The 20378-nt window shown below is 43.6% G+C and overlaps 1 protein-coding gene across 1 annotated transcript in view; it reads right to left on the bottom strand.

Moving 5' to 3' along the window:
• The window catches only part of LOC126282305 (odorant receptor Or2-like), a 211952-nt gene that overhangs the window by 100911 nt on the left and 90663 nt on the right, over nucleotides 1-20378 (bottom strand). The window contains exons 5-6 of the mRNA XM_049981960.1: nucleotides 18794-18893; nucleotides 7751-7858 (exon numbers count right to left, since the gene is read on the bottom strand). Of these exons, the coding sequence (XP_049837917.1) occupies nucleotides 7751-7858; nucleotides 18794-18893 (208 nt within the window). The remainder of the gene's footprint in view (nucleotides 1-7750; nucleotides 7859-18793; nucleotides 18894-20378) is intronic.

Here is a 20378-nt window from a genome sequence, read left to right as displayed (position 1 = left end):
AAATAGGTAAAAAGACGAGGGCTAGTAGAAATCCTTGGGTAACAGAAGAAATATTGAATTTAATTGATGAAAGGAGAAAATATAAAAATGCAGTAAATGAAGCAGGCAAAAAGGAATACAAACGTGTCAAAAATGAGATCGACAGGAAGTGCAAAATGGCTAAGCAGGGATGGCTAGAGGACAAATGTAAGGATGGAGAGGCTGATCTCACTGCGGGTAAGATAGATACTGCCTACAAGAAAATTAAATAGACTTTGGAGAAAAGAGAACCACTTGTATGAATATCAAGAGCTCAGATGGAAACCCAGTTCTAAGCACAGAAGGGAAAGCAGAAAGGTGGAAGAAGCATATAGAGAGCATATACAAGGGCGATGTACTTGAGGACAATATTATGGAAATGAAAGAGGATGTAGATGTAGATGAAATGGGAGAAATGATACTGCTTGAAGAGTTTGACGGAGCACTGAAATACCTGGGTCGAAACAAGGCCCCGGGAGTAGACAAAATTCCATTAGAACTACTGACAGCCTTGGGAGAGCCAGTCCTGACAAAATTCTACCATCTGGTGAGTAAGATGTATAAGACAGGTGAAATACCCTCAGACTTCAAGAAGAATGTAATTATTCCAATCCCAAAAAAATCAGGTGTTGACAGATGTGAAAATTACCGAACTATCAGTTTAATAAGTCACTGGTGCGAGATACTAACGCGAATTCTTTACAGACGATTGGAAAAACTAGTAGAAGTCAACCTCGCGGAAGATCAGTTTGGATTCCGTAAAAATATTGGAACACGCGAGGCAATACTGACCCTACGACTTATCTTAGAAGCTAGATTAAGGAAAGCAAAACCTACGTTTCTAGCATTTGTAGACTTAGAGCGAAGCTTTTGGCAATGTTGACTGGAATACTCTCTTTCAAATTTTAAAGGTGGCAGGGGTAAAATACAGGGAGCGAAAGGCTATTTACAATTTGTACAGAAACCAGATGGCAGTTATAAGAGTCGAGGGACTTGAAAGGGAAGCAGTCGTTGGAAAGGGAGTGAGACAGGTTGTAGCCTCTCCCCGATGTTATTCAATCTGTATATTGACCAAGCAGTGAAGGAAAGAAAAGAAAAATTCGGAGTAGGTATTAAAATCCATGGAGAAGATATAAAAACTTTGAGGTTCGCCGATGACATTGTAATTTTCTAAGAGACAGCAAAGGACTTCGAAGAGCAGTTGAACGAAATGGATAGTGTCTTGAAGGGAGGATATAAGATGAACATCAACATCAAGGATAATGGAATGTAGTCGAATTAAGTAGGGTGATGCTGAAGGAATTAGATTAGGAAATGAGACAATTAAAGTAGTAAAGGAGTTTTGCTATTTGGGGAGCAAAATAACTGATGATGTTAGAAGTAGAGAGGATATAAAATGTAGACTGGCAATGGCAAGGAAAGCGTTTCTGAAGAAGAGAAATTTGTTAACATCGAGTATAGATTTAAGTGTCATGAAGTCGACCACAGACCTTCATTGCCAGGTGCAGATCTTTTATTTTGCTTTTCTGTGCAGCTACCCTTCTGGTTCATTCAGAGAATCTTAAACAGTTCAGAGAGAAAATGGCATTCTACGTTATGTAAAAATGTGGGCTGTAGCGAACGAGTTGAAATATTTGCAAAGTAATGTGGCCACAACACAGTGTAATGACTGCACTAGGGGTAAGAGGACACATAATGCATTATAACAATTTCTGACACAGATGTTAGCTCCAGTTAAGTATCATACATTACATCATGAAGGAGACTATTTTCGTACGAGTGTTGAGTAAAGAAAGAGCTGTAAGAGTCATTCAAGCCTGACCAATATCTGTGCATTTGTACATCCTATCTACACGTTGTTAAATTTATCATATTTAAGGCCATTTTACGTTAAAAACTACGAAAAGTACCATTAGAAACTTGCTACACTCTCAGATTCTGGCTTTACGAATATGATGACTGTTGTGGGAACTCAAGTCAACTGCTATTTTTTGACTTTTTCAAAACTAACATTTTTAATAATGTTTATCATTGATAGTTTAATATGAAAGTTGGTAACTTTACAGAATAAAAATGGTTCAAATGGCTCTGAGCACTATGGGACTCAACTGCTGTGGTCATTAGTCCCCTAGAACCTAGAACTACTCAAACCTAACTAACCTAAGGACATCACACACATCCATGCCCGAGGCAGGATTCGAACCTGCGACCGTAGCGGTCAAGCGGTTCCCGACTGCGCGCCTAGAACTTTACAGAATACTTGACTACAATATAGCAGCAACTTCAAAAAATGTAATATACATGCTGTAAAAATTTATGTTGAATGGACTTTGAGGAAATCGAGTTTTTATATTCAAAATCTCTTTCCTATAAGTGGAACACAACATACCTCTAATATTGCCCATGTACAGAGTTCGTCATCTTCAACTTCAGTTGTTTCTTTTCTCACTGTACTCTTCTTTCTAGATTTCCTCCATGTATTTTCAAATCATTAAGAATTACTTAACTTACTTAATTGCATCCGTTCTGTAGTGTCGTGGAAAAGTAAAGAGTTGGAAACGTGGAATATTGTCAAAGTTTCGTTGCCTATGCCGTGAGCCAGAGGCAGTAGTTGATTGCACATATATCGGAATGTGTCGTCACGCAGGGGCAATGGCCTGGTTACACACAACAGGCGAGAGAAAATTGCTTAGCACGCGGATTTGTGTTAGACGGAGACTTTCGTAGAGTTCAAGACAGAGGTATAGTATCAGCTGTACTGCATTTCACAACTTCGCGTAAGCCTGCCGTAACAACAGGTAATTATGTCGCAAGAACACCTAAGGGCTAGTACGACAGATCAATCAGCAGTATAAGTGGAACGAATGCGTTCATTACAATCGAGCATGACGTCGGGACGTCACTTGTGCTTCCTTTAAATACGCCAGCTTTCATAGCAACATGGCACATAGTTTTGCAGTTACACTCCTGGAAATGGAAAAAAGAACACATTGACACCGGTGTGTCAGACCCACCATACTTGCTCCGGACACTGCGAGAGGGCTGTACAAGCAATGATCACACGCACGGCACAGCGGACACACCAGGAACCGCGGTGTTGGCCGTCGAATGGCACTAGCTGCGCAGCATTTGTGCACCGCCGCCGTCAGTGTCAGCCTGTTTGCCGTGGCATACGGAGATCCATCACAGTCTTTAACACTGGTAGCATGCCGCGACAGCGTGAACGTGAACCGTATGTGCAGTTGACGGACTTTGAGCGAGGGCGTATAGTGGGCATGCGGGAGGCCGGGTGGACGTACCGCCGAATTGCTCAACACGTGGGGCGTGAGGTCTCCACAGTACATCGATGTTGTCGCCAGTGGTCGGCGGAAGGTGCACGTGCCCGTCGACCTGGGACCGGACCGCAGCGACGCACGGATGCACGCCAAGACCGTAGGATCCTACGCAGTGCCGTAGGGGACCGCACCGCCACTTCCCAGCAAATTAGGGACACTGTTGCTCCTGGGGTATCGGCGAGGACCATTCGCAACCGTCTCCATGAAGCTGGGCTACGGTCCCGCACACCGTTAGGCCGTCTTCCGCTCACGCCCCAACATCGTGCAGCCCGCCTCCAGTGGTGTCGCGACAGGCGTGAATGGAGGGACGAATGGAGACGTGTCGTCTTCAGCGATGAGAGTCGCTTCTGCCTTGGTGCCAATGATGGTCGTATGCGTGTTTGGCGCCGTGCAGGTGAGCGCCACAATCAGGACTGCATATGACCGAAGCACACAGGGCCAACATCCGGCATCATGGTGTGGGGAGCGATCTCCTACACTGGCCGTACACCTCTGGTGATCGTCGAGGCGACACTGAATAGTGCACGGTACATCCAAACCGTCATCGAACCCATCGTTCTACCATTCCTAGACCGGCAAGGGAACTTGCTGTTCCAACAGGACAATGCACGTGCGCATGTATCCCGTGCCACCCAACGTGCTCTAGAAGGTGTAAGTCAACTACCCTGGCCAGCAAGATCTCCGGATCTGTCCCCCATTGAGCATGTTTGGGACTGGATGAAGCGTCGTCTCACGCGGTCTGCACGTCCAGCACGAACGCTGGTCCAACTGAGGAGCCAGGTGGAAATGGCATGGCAAGCCGTTCCACAGGACTACATCCAGCATCTCTACGATCGTCTCCATGGGAGAATAGCAGCCTGCATTGCTGCGAAAGGTGGATATACACTGTACTAGTGTGCTCTGTTGCCTGTGTCTATGTGCCTGTGGTTCTGTCAGTGTGATCATGTGATGTATCTGACCCTAGGAATGTGTCAACAAAGTTTCCCCTTCCTGGACAATGAATTCACGGTGTTCTTATTTCAATTTCCAGGAGTGTGTGTGTGTACTGGGTCGCTGTGTAGCACTCAGCTCAGTGATCGAGATGTTAATCTTCATTAAGGAGATGTTGCAGTAAGGGCGGCCCATCCAGCAGCAGACATTAGGGGACAGTACCAGCTCTGGTCCTCTCTGCTGCCGCTGTCAATCATCATCCCAGGATTAACAGACATCGCGGCAGACTCACTCGCCGCCACACCAGTGAGCCGCCGTCGAGATCGTGCGAGGCCTAGGCCCTGTGCATCCGCCGTCACAACCGGGTGAGCCGACGACGCTGGGGGACTGAACCCGTTCCGCCCGTCCATCGCGGACGAGCCACCAGGAGGAGCAGGGAAGAAGACGGGGTGGGATAGAGTACACTCCGCACTACGAGAACGCCTCTCGTGCTGACAGCGCCGGGATTCCAACCCGGAGCCTCGTACGTGCAGCGGCTTGCTGTCTGCAGGCGAGCCTGCCGGCCAGCCAGGCGGCACCAGCGACGCGCGGCCGAAGTACGAAGTAAGGACATTCCTCCGCTACGTCACAGCACACGGCGCTGCGCTAGCAAGACTGTGCGGCCCGGAGATGGTGTCATCGCTACGAGTCAGCGAGGACTCGTGGAAGGTCGTTGATATCACCAAGCTCAGCCAGCCTGTGTTACTTGGGCCACATTGTACTCGGCAGGAATAAAGGTGTTATGAATTAATAATGTTTCTTTTGCGTTTCTGAAGTGTCCACAGTCATTTACTAGCGTCCTGCCAACTGGAGAGGTCACCGCTCGGCCTCCAGTCCACCGCAGGCGACCGGGACCACCGGGGCGCCTTCAGTTCTTCTATTTATGTAATCATATTAACAACCCTGGGCGCTGGATTAATGACAAACTACTGGAGTAATTGAGAGTTTTACTCAAAAGCTACAACTGCATCATAGACACTTGTGGCCAAGGCTTAATATCTAACAAATTCTGCTGTTGGTATGCTTGTCTACGTACACTGTTGAAACACTCGTTGGTTCTTGTCCTTCTGTATAGGCCCGAAAGGCGTCTGTTGCTGCCATGTTTTGTAATCTGGCCGTATGACGACTATGCATGAGAGTGTGTTTCTCTCGAGTATCGAGAGATCTGCTAAAACTGCACAAAGTTTCTGAACGCTTCTGGCAGATCTCACAGAGAGGTTTCTGTTTGGTGGACATTTCATGAGAACACTGAGCTAAATGTTTCTGTTTATAAAATCCAAATCTTCAGTTGATAATAGGCCTGCAAACCACTTACTGCAATTTGCGGAAATGTCTTGTGGCCTGCAGTTGTAAATACATTCTAAAGATTCTTACGTTTCTTTTCTTTTCAACCATTATCACACCACCACTCTTTCCTCCAACATATTACCCACATTTCAATTCTCAATCACGTTTTAGGGGCCGTCACTTCATTAACGCATCAACAGTAATCCTGTCTTTCTTTCACATCTACTCCCCGTACTCAAGTGTAGCAGTAATCTATCACCAACAATATTTTTACGACTGTATTGAACTTCACACATTGACATCAACTCGCAGTTGCACAAGCAGGAGCCACTGAACTACGTTATTGCATTTTTGAAACCAGCGCCCTGCAGTGAATATTATTGGACAAAGCAGTGTTTCACATAACGCTGACTGAACCATAAATAAAGTATTTTACACCTGCAAAGTAATGTTTCTTCAGAAATAGGGAGAAAAACTGAACCTCAATCTTATCTCTGAGATGTAAATTCTTTGAAACTAAGAAACAGCAACTCCAGCCGCTTGAACACAAACTAGTTCGACGAAGACACATTTGAAGCCTCTTCTTCCGCAAATTTCGGTAATGGAAGAGTAAAATAAAGAAGGCAATAAAATTCAAATCAACGCAATGGGAAGGAAAAGCTGAAAGATTCGTCAGATTTTGTGCAGTAAACGGGCATCTCTAGTAGAATTTCTTCTTGCGCGTGAAAAGGTACTTCAAAACACTGCATTAGGAGGACTGGAAAGCAGGGTCGTTTTTTTACTCTAAATTAAACCACATAAATTCTTAACAAATTTTTATTTTCAATCAGTGGCTTAATCACCCTCGTTATCAACAACCTTTTGCTATCTAGTGTGCAAATTTTCAATGCTGGATGGATAAAAATCAATTGGATTTGGGTAAAATATCTGGAGATGCCATCCACATTTTGAAATCATATGCTACTTAAGAAAAGCTGTAGCGTTCGGAATAAATGGAAATCCTATGCTGCAACAGCGATCGAATATTGTGGGTGAGACAATACCTCCTACCCCAATTCATTAATTTTTTTCCAGGATTCGTTTTATGCAGTGTGGTCTTGCGTTATCGTGTTGCAGAATAATACCTTCTCTTTCGACAATATCTTGCCGTTTTTCAATTAAAGACTGATTTATTCAGTTTAATTGTTCACAAAAAAAGGTCTGCACTCGCAATTTGTCCAGGTTACAGAACTTGAAAATGAACGACCCAGCGAATACTTCACCAAACACAATAAAGCACTGTTTTGGGGTGTAAACCTGGCTTAGCAGTAGTTCGTGGCGATTCATTCGTAGAGAGTCACTGCTTTTTGTGCTTTACTCATAGAGAACCCATTTGTCATTTCCATTTGACCGAGCGATCAAAAAACGCTCCTGTACTTTGTTACTGAAGCAATAACTTGAATGTGGAGGATCGGTTAGCTTTGTTTGTGTTTACCAGTCTGCTGCAATAATACTCTTGGATGGTCGATCAAAATTAGTTAAGAGTGTTCGACAGATCCTCGCTTGACTGACAAAGATTTGCTTCCACATCCGCTCTTGACATACCATTTTCTAGGAGCTGAAAAGATCAAAAGTACCAGTTGAACTTAGAAAACTAGCTCTGGTACTTACCAACATCTAACGCACTTGGAGAAACATCGCACACGTTTTTGGTAGCAACTGTTGCGTTACTACCCTAGCGAAGCTCTAAAAGCATATGATGCCCTTTCGGCTTTTGTCTCACCATTTCACCACGAATTGAAAAAAAGTGAGATTAATTATTTACGAGTCAACAAGTCACCCTAACCTTAAAATATCTTCGGCGCAACTTTGGAGTACACAATGAGCTTATAAATAACAAACGAATATCGACATGCGCAGAAACGACATTATTTTCAGGTCCTCTCTATTTGTAAGATGTAGAGCCAAATATAGAGGGTAAAACTTGCGTTAGAGTGTGTGTGTGTGTGTGTGTGTGTGTGTGTGAGAGAGAGAGAGAGAGAGAGAGAGAGGTGAAGGGATTAAGATATGTCCCCAGTTCCCAACGCAGTTCTCTTAACCGACTAGTGGCGGGTATGGCGTGGTGATGAATGAGAGAATGCGTTCTGATGTAAGAGTGTTACCTTGGAAAGCATGTCGTCACCGAACCAGCAGTAGAAGAGCAGCTGCGACAGCATGAACGTCAGGTAGCCCAGCAGCTTGCCTGTCTCCACCACATGGAACGAGGTTTTCTGCAATACAGGAAATACCACTGCCATTTGCATGCACAGGTCAGCTTTCAACAGCACTAACTACTCCGAGAAGAAAACGCATAAGTAAAATTTCGGCAATTGTCGGGTATAGAAATAGTATGAGATTTGCAAAAGCCTCAGACGAAGGTTACAAAATTAAAAACTGATAATTGCGTGGAATGAACATTAAGTACAATAATTACTCTTGAAAGTATATATTGATGGTTTGTGCAGAGTAATCATCAACATCTTTAAAAAAATCGGAGGTGAAAAGTTTTAGTTGCAGGAAACTTTTTGGCTGGAAGCTTATTCATCCCGTCGGGGCTCACATAATTGTTTCGCGCTGGGTATGTCTACAATATGACAGCAAGAAACAGTGATGCTTCCAGTTGACTCCACTGTTTGCAAAAACTTACGTTAAGCAAACGTACGACCTCTCTTTAAGTACAAGAGACAGCAATAAAAATTATGTCTGCCGACAAAAAGTAACTATGTGACAGTTGTTTAATGCGGTGATTGTAATACCATTCTTAAACAATGAACACTTCACTGATTTGCACATTTCGACGTCAAAGATGACTACAACTATAACCAGGTAATGAAATGCTAAATGCCAATACATTACAAAAAATTATTTAGTGGTTCGTGTCAAATTAAATTTAATGCGATTTATATTGTTAGTCTTTTTTTTAGCAATGAACACCTAAGCCATATGTTCTTACGGGAGAGCTGTGTAGGACGCCAAAACATTTTTCAGATTTCTCATTTTTATTGATTCCATGAACTTATTATGACTGTATGGCATTCAGTAAAAGCGCTCACTGCTCTTTTTGAGTGATTACACAAAATACACAATAAAAACTGGTAGAGCTCTGAAAGATATACGTCTAGCCGTGGTAAAATTAGCTGTGGACTGCAACATCGAAAGTATTCCTGCAGCCTGTTAACGTAAGCTGTTATATTCGATGTAGAGAAGTTACTTAAAGTCCATACGGAAAACACGGATTCAAAGCCAAAGCTTCTTGACATTCACCTGCCATCGCAAATAATTACCACACACTGAAACGGTGATCATATGTCAGAAATCTGAATACCACTGTTAACTGTTAAGAGTGTTGTGAATACATACGAGCCACAGATTGCGGTCTCAATTTGCACTAAGATGTGTTGAAAAATGCGGAAATAGATGCTAATATGTCCAACAAAGGCCCCTATTTTAGTTGCCTTTCTCTGTTCTGGATATCGTTAACCTCCAAGGAGATAATGCTTCTAAATTTTGTGCCACTCTTCAAAGACAGTGCCCCTGGAGTGAATTTTGATTCAAGAAGATTAGACGAAATAATAAAGAAGGAAGTAGAGAACCTACTTCAAAAAAGGCAAAGACAAGACGAAATTTGTGAAACTGCAGGCATTTTAACTTATAAACATAGTGATATATCCACAAAAGTATCACTTACAGGACAGCAAATAAGAGTTTTATGCACGTACCGTTAAATTCCTGTGTTCCAGAGAGAAGATTTTTACCAGATTAAACACATTTATAACCCAACATTCGGCAACCAACCTCAAAAAACATGACAAAAGAAATGCGAGAACTAGAGGTGAACAGTCAGCAGTGATTTCCTTTGCTAACCTTATGCCTATTAGTAGTTAGAGCCTACAGTAGTTAGAACCTTTTATTTATCTGGCTGTATTGGCGCTTGCTGAGTTTCAGTAGTTCGCGTAATGAAGATTTTCTATGAGGTAAGTGACTTATGATATGTATGGGTTATTGTCAGTATTTCTTCTAATTCATGGCCATTTTTTGTATTAATTATTTAAAGTCAGATTATCATTTGTGAGCAGTCAGATAGTGTTGCGAAGACCAGTATCAGTCGCAAAGCGATTTAGAAAAGATTGCTGTATGGTGTGGCAGGTGGCAGTTGACGCTAAATAACGAAAAGTGTGAGTTGATCCACATGAGTTCCAAAAGAAATCCGTTGGAATTCGATTACTCTATAAGTAGTAAAATTCTCAAGGCTGTCAATTCAACTAAGTACCTGGGTGTTAAAATTACGAACAACTTCAGTTGGAAAGACCACATACATAATATTGTGGGGAAGGAAAGGTTGCCTTTCATTCGCAGGACACTTAGAAGATGCAACAAGTCCACTAAAGAGACAGCTTACACTTCACTCGTTCGTCCTCTGTTAGATTACTGCTGCGAGGTGTGGGATCCTTACCAGGTGGGATTGACGGAGGACATCGAAAGGGTGCAAAAAAGGGCAGCTCGTTTTGTATTATCACGTAATAGTGGAGAGAGAGTGGCAGATATGATACGCGAATTGGGATGGAAGTCATTACAGCAAAGACATTTTTCATCGCGGCGAGATCTTTTTACGACAATTCAGTCAGCGACTTTCTCTTCTGAATGCGAAAATATTTTGTTGAGCCCAACCTACACAGGTAGGAATGATCATCAAAATAAAATAAGAGAAATCAGAGCTCGAACAGAAAGGTTTAGGTGTTCGTTTTTCCCGCTCGCTGTTCGGGAGTGGAATGGTAGAGAGATAGTATGATTGTGGTTCGATGAACCCTCTGCCAAGCACTTAAATGTGAATTGCAGAGTAGTCATGTAGATGTAGATAAGAATAAGTAAAGAGAAAGTAGATTCACTCGCATTCAATTTCACTCAGCAGTTTAAGCAAATATTTGAGTAAGCATTCAGCAGTTTAAGTAAAATCTTCATTAAGAAGTTTCAGCCTTACCATAAATACAGAGATTTTGTTACTATAGTTATCTGTCTTGAGTGACTGCAAACTGATTAAAAGCCAGCTCAAGACAGATAACCTATAAAAATAGATGTTAACAGCTGCTGAGGAAGATCGCCACGCAAACAAACATATTACAGTGATTTTTCTACATGCACTGCCCGAAAAGATGCAACTGCCTTAAGTACAAGGCAAACAAGTAGTTCATCCCTGTAGGAGTATACGGTAACAAATTCGAACCAAACGCATCACAGTGAAACGTGTCCACAGTGTACCAGCAGCCTGGCCAGTGATCTTAATCCTGCCGCAACAGACCCTGATGTCGCAGCAGATGCAATACGTGCCCGGAATTCTTCCCTGGACGATGCTCCGCTGCCCACCGCTGCTCGTACCATGTGCAGACCTCTGTACGACGTGGACGTCCAGAACCTGTTCTACCGCTGTGGGAACGTTCTACAAACCACTGCAGAAAGCGGCCCCATACCAGCGATACGCTGTGTGCTACAGTCCTCTACACGGCACTGGAGCCTCCCACAAGCCCACAGTGCAACCCCGTTCCAATAACTGAAGTCGTTCACAGGAGTAAGTACTCGTCAGTGGGGCACGGTTGTATCCTAGTTTGAATTTTGCAAACAGTCTTCATCTCTAAAGTCAGTACAGTTACCACCTGCATAGTCAAAACAGAGGGTGGTAAATGAATCACTAATACTACGACTCCTGAGTACGCGCATATTACACTCCTGGAAATGGAAAAAAGAACACATTGACACCGGTGTGTCAGACCCACCATACTTGCTCCAGACACTGCGAAAGGGTTGTACAAGCAATGATCACACGCACGGCACAGCGGACACACCAGTAACCGCGGTGTTGGCCGTCGAATGGCGCTAGCTGCGCAGCATTTGTGAACCGCCGCCGTCAGTGTCAGCCAGTTTGCCGTGGCATACGGAGCTCCATAGCAGTCTTTAACACTGGTAGCATGCCGCGACAGCGTGGACGTGAACCGTATGTGCAGCTGACGGACTTTGAGCGAGGGCGTATAGTGGGCATGCGGGAGGCCGGATGGACGTACCGCCGAATTGCTCAACACGTGGGGCGTGAGGTCTCCACAGTACATCGATGTTGTCGCCAGTGGTCGGCGGAAGGTGCACGTGCCCATCGACCTGGGACCGGACCGCAGCGACGCACGGATGCACGCCAAGACCGTAGGATCCTACGCAGTGCCGTAGGGGACCGCACCGCCACTTCCCAGCAAATTAGGGACACTGTTGCTCCTGGGGTATCGGCGAGGACCATTCGCAACCGTCTCCATGAAGCTGGGCTACGGTTCCGCACACCGTTAGGCCGTCTTCCGCTCACGCCCCAACATCGTGCAGCCCGCCTCCAGTGGTGTCGCGACAGGCGTGAATGGAGGGACGAATGGAGACGTGTCTTCAGCGATGAGAGTCGCTTCTGCCTTGGTGCCAATGATGGTCGTATGCGTGTTTGGCGCCGTGCAGGTGAGCGCCACAATCAGGACTGCATACGACCGAGGCACACAGGGCCAACACCCGGCATCATGGTGTGGGGAGCGATCTCCTACACTGGCCGTACACTTCTGGTGATCGTCGAGGCGACACTGAATAGTGCACAGTACATCCAATCCGTCATCGAACCCATCGTTCTACCATTCCTAGACCGGCAAGGGAACTTGCTGTTCCAACAGGACAATGCACGTCCGCATGTATCCCGTGCCACCCAATGTGCTCTAGAAGGTGTAAGTCAACTACCCTGGCCAGGAAGATCTCCGGATCTGTCCCCCATTGAGCATGTTTGGGACTGGATGAAGCGTCGTCTCACGCGGCCTGCACGTCCAGCACGAACGCTGGTCCAACTGAGGCGCCAGGTGGAAATGGCATGGCAAGCCGTTCCACAGGACTACATCCAGCATCTCTACGATCGTCTCCATGGGAGAATAGCAGCCTGCATTGCTGCGAAAGGTGGATATACACTGTACTAGTGCCGACATTGTGCATGCTCTGTTGCCTGTGTCTATGTGCCTGTGGTTCTGTCAGTGTGATCATGTGATGTATCTGACTCCAGGAATGTGTCAATAAAGTTTCCCCTTCGTGGGACAATGAATTCACGATGTTCTTATTTCAATTTCCAGGAGTGTATATCCTTGTGCCACTGAACACAGTCCTTGAGTATGTGGAATTTCTTTCTGGCAGCGTATTTGGTATGTTTCTTCGCAAGTGAGTCACAAGAGTATAGAATTGAATGAAAAGTTTCTTTCAGCACGAAAACACTGAGATTTGTTTCCCTATGAGCAATACACGCGAATATTTAAAAAAACTCATCTTAGAGTTGCATAAAAATCCAGACGCTATTCGTGACAACGCACACTGGCGAAACTGCATCTGAATTTTTTCGAGAATACTGCAGTGTATTGTTTATTCTTCTTTTTACTAATTTTTATATTTCATTATTTAATGATCTCATTTTTTTACCCTGATCTCATTCCATCCTCTACACGCGACCACCAATCGCTGGACTACAGGAGCATGTCACAATTTCCAGCAAGCTGTGAGTCTTTACTGCTCTAATCAAGAAAAACAAAATCTGCCGCAGCAAATGAGAGAGTATTGGCAACTCGAATACTACATGAACTTTGTTTTACTTTCATTTATACTTGGACCTACCTTCTTAGCTTTTTCCATTAGTAGAGTCCCCATTTTCTCCAGGTCTTCCATGTTCTTTCCTATCAGCACAATATCATCTGCAAAAGCCAGAACATTTATCTTTTTTCCTATGGTGACTCCTGAACTTTCACATGTTACTCTCCTCAGGGTGCTGTTCAGGGCCAATTCGAACAGGGTTGGTGATATAAGCCCCTCCCGCCGGAGGTTCGAGTCGTCCCTCGGGCATGGGAGTGTGTGTGTTGTTCTTAGCATAAGTTAGTTTAAGTAGTGAGTAAGTCTAGGGACCGATGACCTAAGCAGTTTGGTCCCTCAGGAATTCACGCACATATGAACATTTGGTGATCTAATATCTCCCTGTCTCACTCCTGCTTTTACTTCAAATGCTTCTGAGAACTTCCCCTGAACTTTCACTCTACACTTCGATTCCATCACACGCATTTTAGTTAGCTTTACCAGCTTTTCAGGTATCCCACACTGCCATTATCCTCCGTATTTCCTCTCTATAAACAGGCAAAAGGTATCTTGATTGTGCTCCTTGTCCTTATCTAATATTTGTCTTAATGTGAATATTTGATCGACCGTGCTTGTGCTGTGTCTAATATTTCCACAATGTATGGGTTGAGCCTGTTTAGTATAATTCTTCATATTACTTTACAGCGTGTGCATAGGAGAGATATCCCACTGTAGTTCTGTGTCAGTATTTTGTCTCCTTTCTCGTATATGGGATATGCAGCAACAGTTTTCCATTCCTCCAGCATTACTTCTTTTCTCCATACCTCTTTTATCAGTTCGCCTAACCATTCGTGTATCTTCTCTGCCCCTTCTTTGATGAGCCCTGCTGATATCATGTCTATGCCAGGGGCCTTCTCATTTTTTAGTCTTGTTATTGCCTCCTTCACCTCCATCAGAGTTGGTTCTTCGACTAATGGTTGAATGTTCTGATTTTCTGCATTGTTTTCGATGTTGTAGGTATCTGCCGGATTGTTCAGCAGTTCTTTGAAGCACTTCCTCTAGTTCTTTAAATTTCCTTAATTTGTAGTGATCAGTTTTCCATTTTCGTACTTCATTATCACAGACTTAGCTCTGTACTCTTTTCTGTAGCTATTCATCGTCCTGTGAAACTGTTTACTATTGTTCTGGTTATAGTCCTCCTCAGCTTTTCCATCTGTTACATATGTATGCTCTTTTCTCTCTCCTTATTATACCCTTCATTTTTCTCGTGGCTTTCCTGTTCGTTCTTTGGTTTTCATGGTTGATACTGTTCATCATTGCCAGTCTGGCTCTCTTCCTGTCCTGTGCTCTTTTTCTACATGTTTCATTGAACCATGATTTGCGTTTTATATTGCTATTGTTATATTGGTATAACTGTTGTCATCTTCTTCCATTTTGTGTTCATATCTTCATCTTGTTTTCTATTGTTGTCATTCTGTAATTCAGCGAATCTATTTTTAAGGTTAATCTTAAACTGTTTATTCACTTCCTTCTCTTTTAGGCTACTCACATTCTTTGGGTTCTTTTATCACTGTTTACTTACTGGGTGGTTTTTGTAATGATTGTTTCATCTTTATTGGCGCAAGAGAATGGTCTGATCCTATCTCAGCTCCTCTCATTGTCCTAACATCTGTTATTGCCTTTTTATGTTTTTTCTCTACCAAAACATGGTCTATTTGGTTCCTAGTTAATCCATAGAGTGTGATACATGTTGTTTTATGTATGTGTTTATGTGGGAATGGTGCACTTGCTATTTTCATTTCTAGCTGTGGAGAAGTTGATAAGCCTTATACCATTATCATTTGATTCAGTGTGAAGGCTTAACATGCCTATATATGGTTGCCATTGCTGTCCTTGTCCTATTTTGGCACTTAAATCTCCCAGCTCAATTTTGATGTCATACTGTGGAAATCAGGAGTACATCTGGTCTAAGATGTCATAGAATTCGTCTTTTATGTCTTCATCCTTCTCCTCAGTGGGGGCATGAACACTTATTAATGAAATATTTCTATATTTGCCTTTGATTCTGATGTAACATATTCTTTCATTGACATTTTATAGTGTCATCACATTGCCCATTATTTTATTATGAACCGAAAATCCTGTTCCAAATATATGGTGACCATGCTTGTTTCCGCCGTATATGATCGTGTAGATTTTTCTCTGTGCATACCTTGTCCAGGCCATCTTATCTCCTGCAGGGCTGTAATATCCATATTGTACTCTGTTAGTTCTTCATCAAGTATCTTTGTTTCTCCTGCAGCGTACATGGTTCTTGCGTTCCATGTTCCTATTCGTAGTCTTTTATTCATAAGCTTGGGTCGTTTTTCATAGGCTGTGTGTGAGTGTATAGGAACCCGCCAGTTTTTTACAATGACGGATGGTTAGCCCGATTAACACCCTCACTTTATCCGGAATTGGGACCGGCTGAAAGGTTGGTTTTCTTCTAGGCGTGGTTGTTGTGTTTTAAACAATTTTAAAATTCTAATTTTAATATTTGTCAAGAATTTCATATTGTAGCAGACGGAATTAAGTTAGTCGATATGTGGACATCCGTTCGTCCAAATGCCACCGCTTTCTCATGTGTTAGCAGTTTAGACAGAATGTCTATTAAAAACAATATCAATTATTAAGTTATGAACTATAAACAGTCTCCACTGAGCTCCTCTGATAACTCAGCATGTTGCGTTACGAGCAGTAGCTCGTATACGAGCACATATACTGGTTTAATTGAGCGATATGTGTCTGGAAAGTTGCAGCATAGTCGCCGGACCGGACCGGACCGGTAAGCGAGAATCGTCGCGTGGTGCGTGTAAGACCGGAGTGAAGGTGGCAAGAGGGAGGGAAGCATCAGCTTGGCCAGTCGGCGGATGCTTGCTTGCATTTCCCCACGGGGGCTATGGAAACTAGCCGCGTGGCACATACCACATCAAAAGAGAAACGGGAACAGTTCAACAAAAGATCATCTTTAAGATAACGCATGAGTGGAGCAATATGATATACAAAATTCCATCAGTGGATAGGGGGGAGACTAGGGCAGAACACATGGTGTTTCCTGGCCCGTGTTTCAGTCTTTCTTTTTCAATATCTTTAAAACTAATTATGTACAGTTTGGACAGTTAAGCTGTACTTAGTTCGTCCGTCTTTTACCTTGAAACGGAACGAAGTCTTTTACCACGTATTATGTGGTATTTGCAAACGAACTAAATTTAATTAATGTAGTAACAGTTCTACCTGTCTTCAGAATGGAAATTTGTGTTAGTTTCTAATAGCTTTATATTTCAGAATGTGTTTAACTTGTAACTGGTTTTCCATACTACTTATACTTAATCTCATTCCACTTACTGATTATTAGTGTCTAGTAGAGTAATAATTTAACAGATAAACTATGAAATGCAGTACTGACAAGAGTTTCTCAATTGTAACACTATTAAATTTGAATAGAATATTTGTTCCTAGGTACACGACTGTGTTGTACCTTCGAACATTATTTCATATCTGGAAAAACCTTATGTTTACGGAGCAACTTCCATAATTTCAGAAAAGGACCACAGCACCACAAAATGTGAATGCTATCAATTAAAAATGGAACATATATTAACTTCCTTTTATTGCAGTTGCTAGAGGTGAAAAGGTACACCACTCTTCCCTACATCGTACCGTATTTCACGGATATGTCTGCCAAGACCGAAACGAGTACGACACTCATGAAATTTTCTTATCAGACACATAGCATCAATTGAGAAAACAAAGAAACTATATTATATGGGGCAAAGCTATCAATGTTGCAAACAGTTATTAAAGAGTAACAGAAAAAGAAAGAGGCTGGTTTTGATGGAATGTCGTCGAATTTTAGCTATATTTCAGATATTTGATATTCCCGCAAATAACTAAAATGTACACAGAGTACAGAGAAAATGTCTGATGAAAATCCACCTTCATACTTTACAAAAAGGCTTTCAGTGTTCACACACACACACACACACACACACACAAACACACACACAAGAGAAAATAAAAATCCTGTATTACCTGCCGGTAATAGCGCTCAACTCTGATTTAAAATCATGGACACGGCTTTTAAATAACAGGATAATAGAACTTCTCCCAGCAGCGCGATAAAAGAATGCTCCGTGGTGAATATTGCAGCCGAATGGATAAAACTCACCTAAGAAGCGCCATCAGTGTACAGTTACCGTTACCTTTTGTCAGTTCTGACATCAGGATTAAGTAAATCGCACAATACAACAGACCTTTCCCAACACTCTTTCACTTTACATGGTCAAACAACTCGTCCATAACTATTCAAACTACCCATACGGCAGCGTTGGTGCAATTAGTAGAACCTCTCCTGGAAAAGTTACATAAAATTCTACACGGCCTATTCAGGGTGTTACAAAAAGGTACGGCCAAACTTTCAGGAAACATTCCTCACACACAAATAAAGAAAAGATGTTATGTGGACATGTGTCCGGAAACGCTTAATTTCCATGTTAGAGCTCATTTTAGTTTCGTCAGTATGTACTGTACTTCCTCGATTCACCGCCATGATTTCATACAGGATACTCTACCTGTGCTGCTAGAACATATGTCTTTACAAGTGCGACACAACATATGGTTCATGCACGATGGAGCTCCTGCACATTTCAGTCGAAGTGTTCGTACGCTTCTCAACAACAGATTCGATGACCGATGGATTGGTAGAGGCGGAGCAATTCCATGGCCTCCACACTCTCCTGACCTCAACCCTCTTGACTTTCATTTATGGGGGCATTTGAAAGCTCTTGTCTACGCAAACCCGGTACCAAATGTAGAGACTCTTCGTGCTCGTATTGTGGGCGGCTGTGATACAATAGGCCACTCTCCAGGTCTGCATCAGCGCATCAGGGATTCCATGCGACGGAGGGTGGATGCATGTATCCTCACTAACGGAGGACATTTTGAACATTTCCTGTAACAAAATGTTTGAAGTCACGCTGGCACGGTCTGTTGCTGTGTGTTAAACCCATTCCATGATTAATGTGATTTGAAGAGAAGTAATAAAATGAGCTCTAACATGGAAAGTAAGCGTTTCCGGACACATAACATATTTTCTTTCTTTGTGTGTGAGGAATGTTTCCTGAAAGTTTGGCCGTACCTTTTTGTAACACCCTGTATAAGTCACCAATACTAAACCCGTATGTCACATATATACGGATGACACCAGCATTATCATAAGCAATAGCAGAAATCTGCACCCAACAAGAACTTTCCTACAAGACTAGACCGATGCGACCGATGGCGTTATTAATCGCAAAAAAATCGCAAAGGGAAACGACCATGGAGATTATGACGGCCGACCCGAATGTGTGTTGGTGAAGGCAAAGTGGCGCGACAAACTCGTTCACGCGTTTTACCACAACGCCTTCCTTTCTAACAATGTCTTCAGTGGTGTTAATGTAAGTATTTCCGGGCTCTGCCTACGAGGCTCCATGGCAGAGAAAACAACTAGTGTTGTGGACCTGCACGCTTACCTTGGCCACCTGGAAGAGCAGGAAACAGATGCCTGCCGCCGAGGCGACGACCTGCGGCAGCAGCGCCCCACCGACGGCTTGGTTCAGGCACTCCGCCTCGCTGGAACAACACAAGCGAGTGTAAGGCCGACACTGACTGCCAACACACAGGAGACGCAAGACACCCATGCTGTTTCAGAATAATCCGACGCGACATGTAAGTAAAGAACTGTCGTTGGCGAGGAGTCTAATAGCAAGCCAGCCATTCGACCTGTCACAGGAAGATACGACGAAAGGAAATAGGCCGGCCGCTGTGGTTCTGGGCACCTGAGCCCGGAGCCGCGCTGCTGCTACGGTCGCAGGTGCGAATCCTGCCTCGGGCATGGCTGTCTGTGATGTCCTTGGGCTATTTAGGTTTAAGTAGTTCTAAGTCTAGGGGACTGATGACCTCAGATGTTAAGTCCCATAGTGCTTAGAGCCTTAAAGGAAATAGGACATACGATAGCGAAAAAGAGGCGAGCAATTGATACATTGTTCTGGAGCTGAACTAGATCCTATTGCAGAAATTCCGCTATCGTTTACACTTCTGAGCAAGTGAATATGAGGTAACTACTGTATCATGTAGATGCCCACCCCCCTTCCCCTTGCCGAGCAAGTTGATAAGAGATAGATACTGTGTCGGGTAGATGCCCCCCTCCTCACCCTTGTCTACTCGGCGAATTGAATAGTTGAGAGAGTCAAATGTTTCAAATGGTTCTGAACACAATGGGACTTAACTTCTAAGGTCATCAGTCCCCTATAACGTAGAACTACTTAAACCTAACTAACCTAAGGACGTCACACACATCCATGCCCGAGGCAGGATTCGAATTGCGACCGTAGCGGTCGCGCGGTTCCAGACTGTAGCGCCTAGAACCGCTCGGCCACTCCGGCCGGCTACGACTAGTCAGATGAATCTCGGTACACGTTGTTATACGCCAATAGCAGGGTACGAGTGCGTCGAAATCCATATGGGGTGATGCACATCGCCTACCAAAAGCAGTTCTGAAAGTACCTTTGTGGGATAGAGGTATATAAGCGAGAAAATGGCATCCCAGTGTACCATCTTCTGCCACCGGCGAAAGATGGAGGAGCCTACTTTCGAATCATACGAGTGGTTTGAGATATGATACGCGCAGATGAGAGTGCTTGTGTGGCTTCCAAGATTACCCACTTATAGTGAGCACATCAGTAGTATGAGATCTACGTCTCTTCGACTCTCGGTGCAAACCTAAGTTACTGTAGTTTCATCATTCAGCTATAAAGGCTGACACACAGTAATAAGAAAACACTTGCCATATCAACATTAACTATGAAAGGACATCAGAAAGAAGCTTCTCGAACCGCATAGTGCACCGGAGCTCAATGAGGTTAATTGAATGCTACAGCATAAGTCATGTAGAGAGAAGCATCCACCAGCTCGTTAATTAAACTGCACAATAGAATTAAGCTATCACTTCTTCGAACTCCTGTAACCGTCTCCCATTGCGACACATACGTCTGAATTGGCTCAAGGCTGCCTGTAACCTTCCTCTGTAATGCTACAAAAGTGTGGCGCCATGAGAAC

Source organism: Schistocerca gregaria, chromosome 7, assembly GCF_023897955.1.
Source record: "Schistocerca gregaria isolate iqSchGreg1 chromosome 7, iqSchGreg1.2, whole genome shotgun sequence".
In the NCBI taxonomy this organism is placed as follows: domain Eukaryota; kingdom Metazoa; phylum Arthropoda; class Insecta; order Orthoptera; family Acrididae; genus Schistocerca; species Schistocerca gregaria.
Note: the sequence above shows the minus strand (reverse complement) of the source record. Positions and strands in the feature narration are given on the sequence as shown.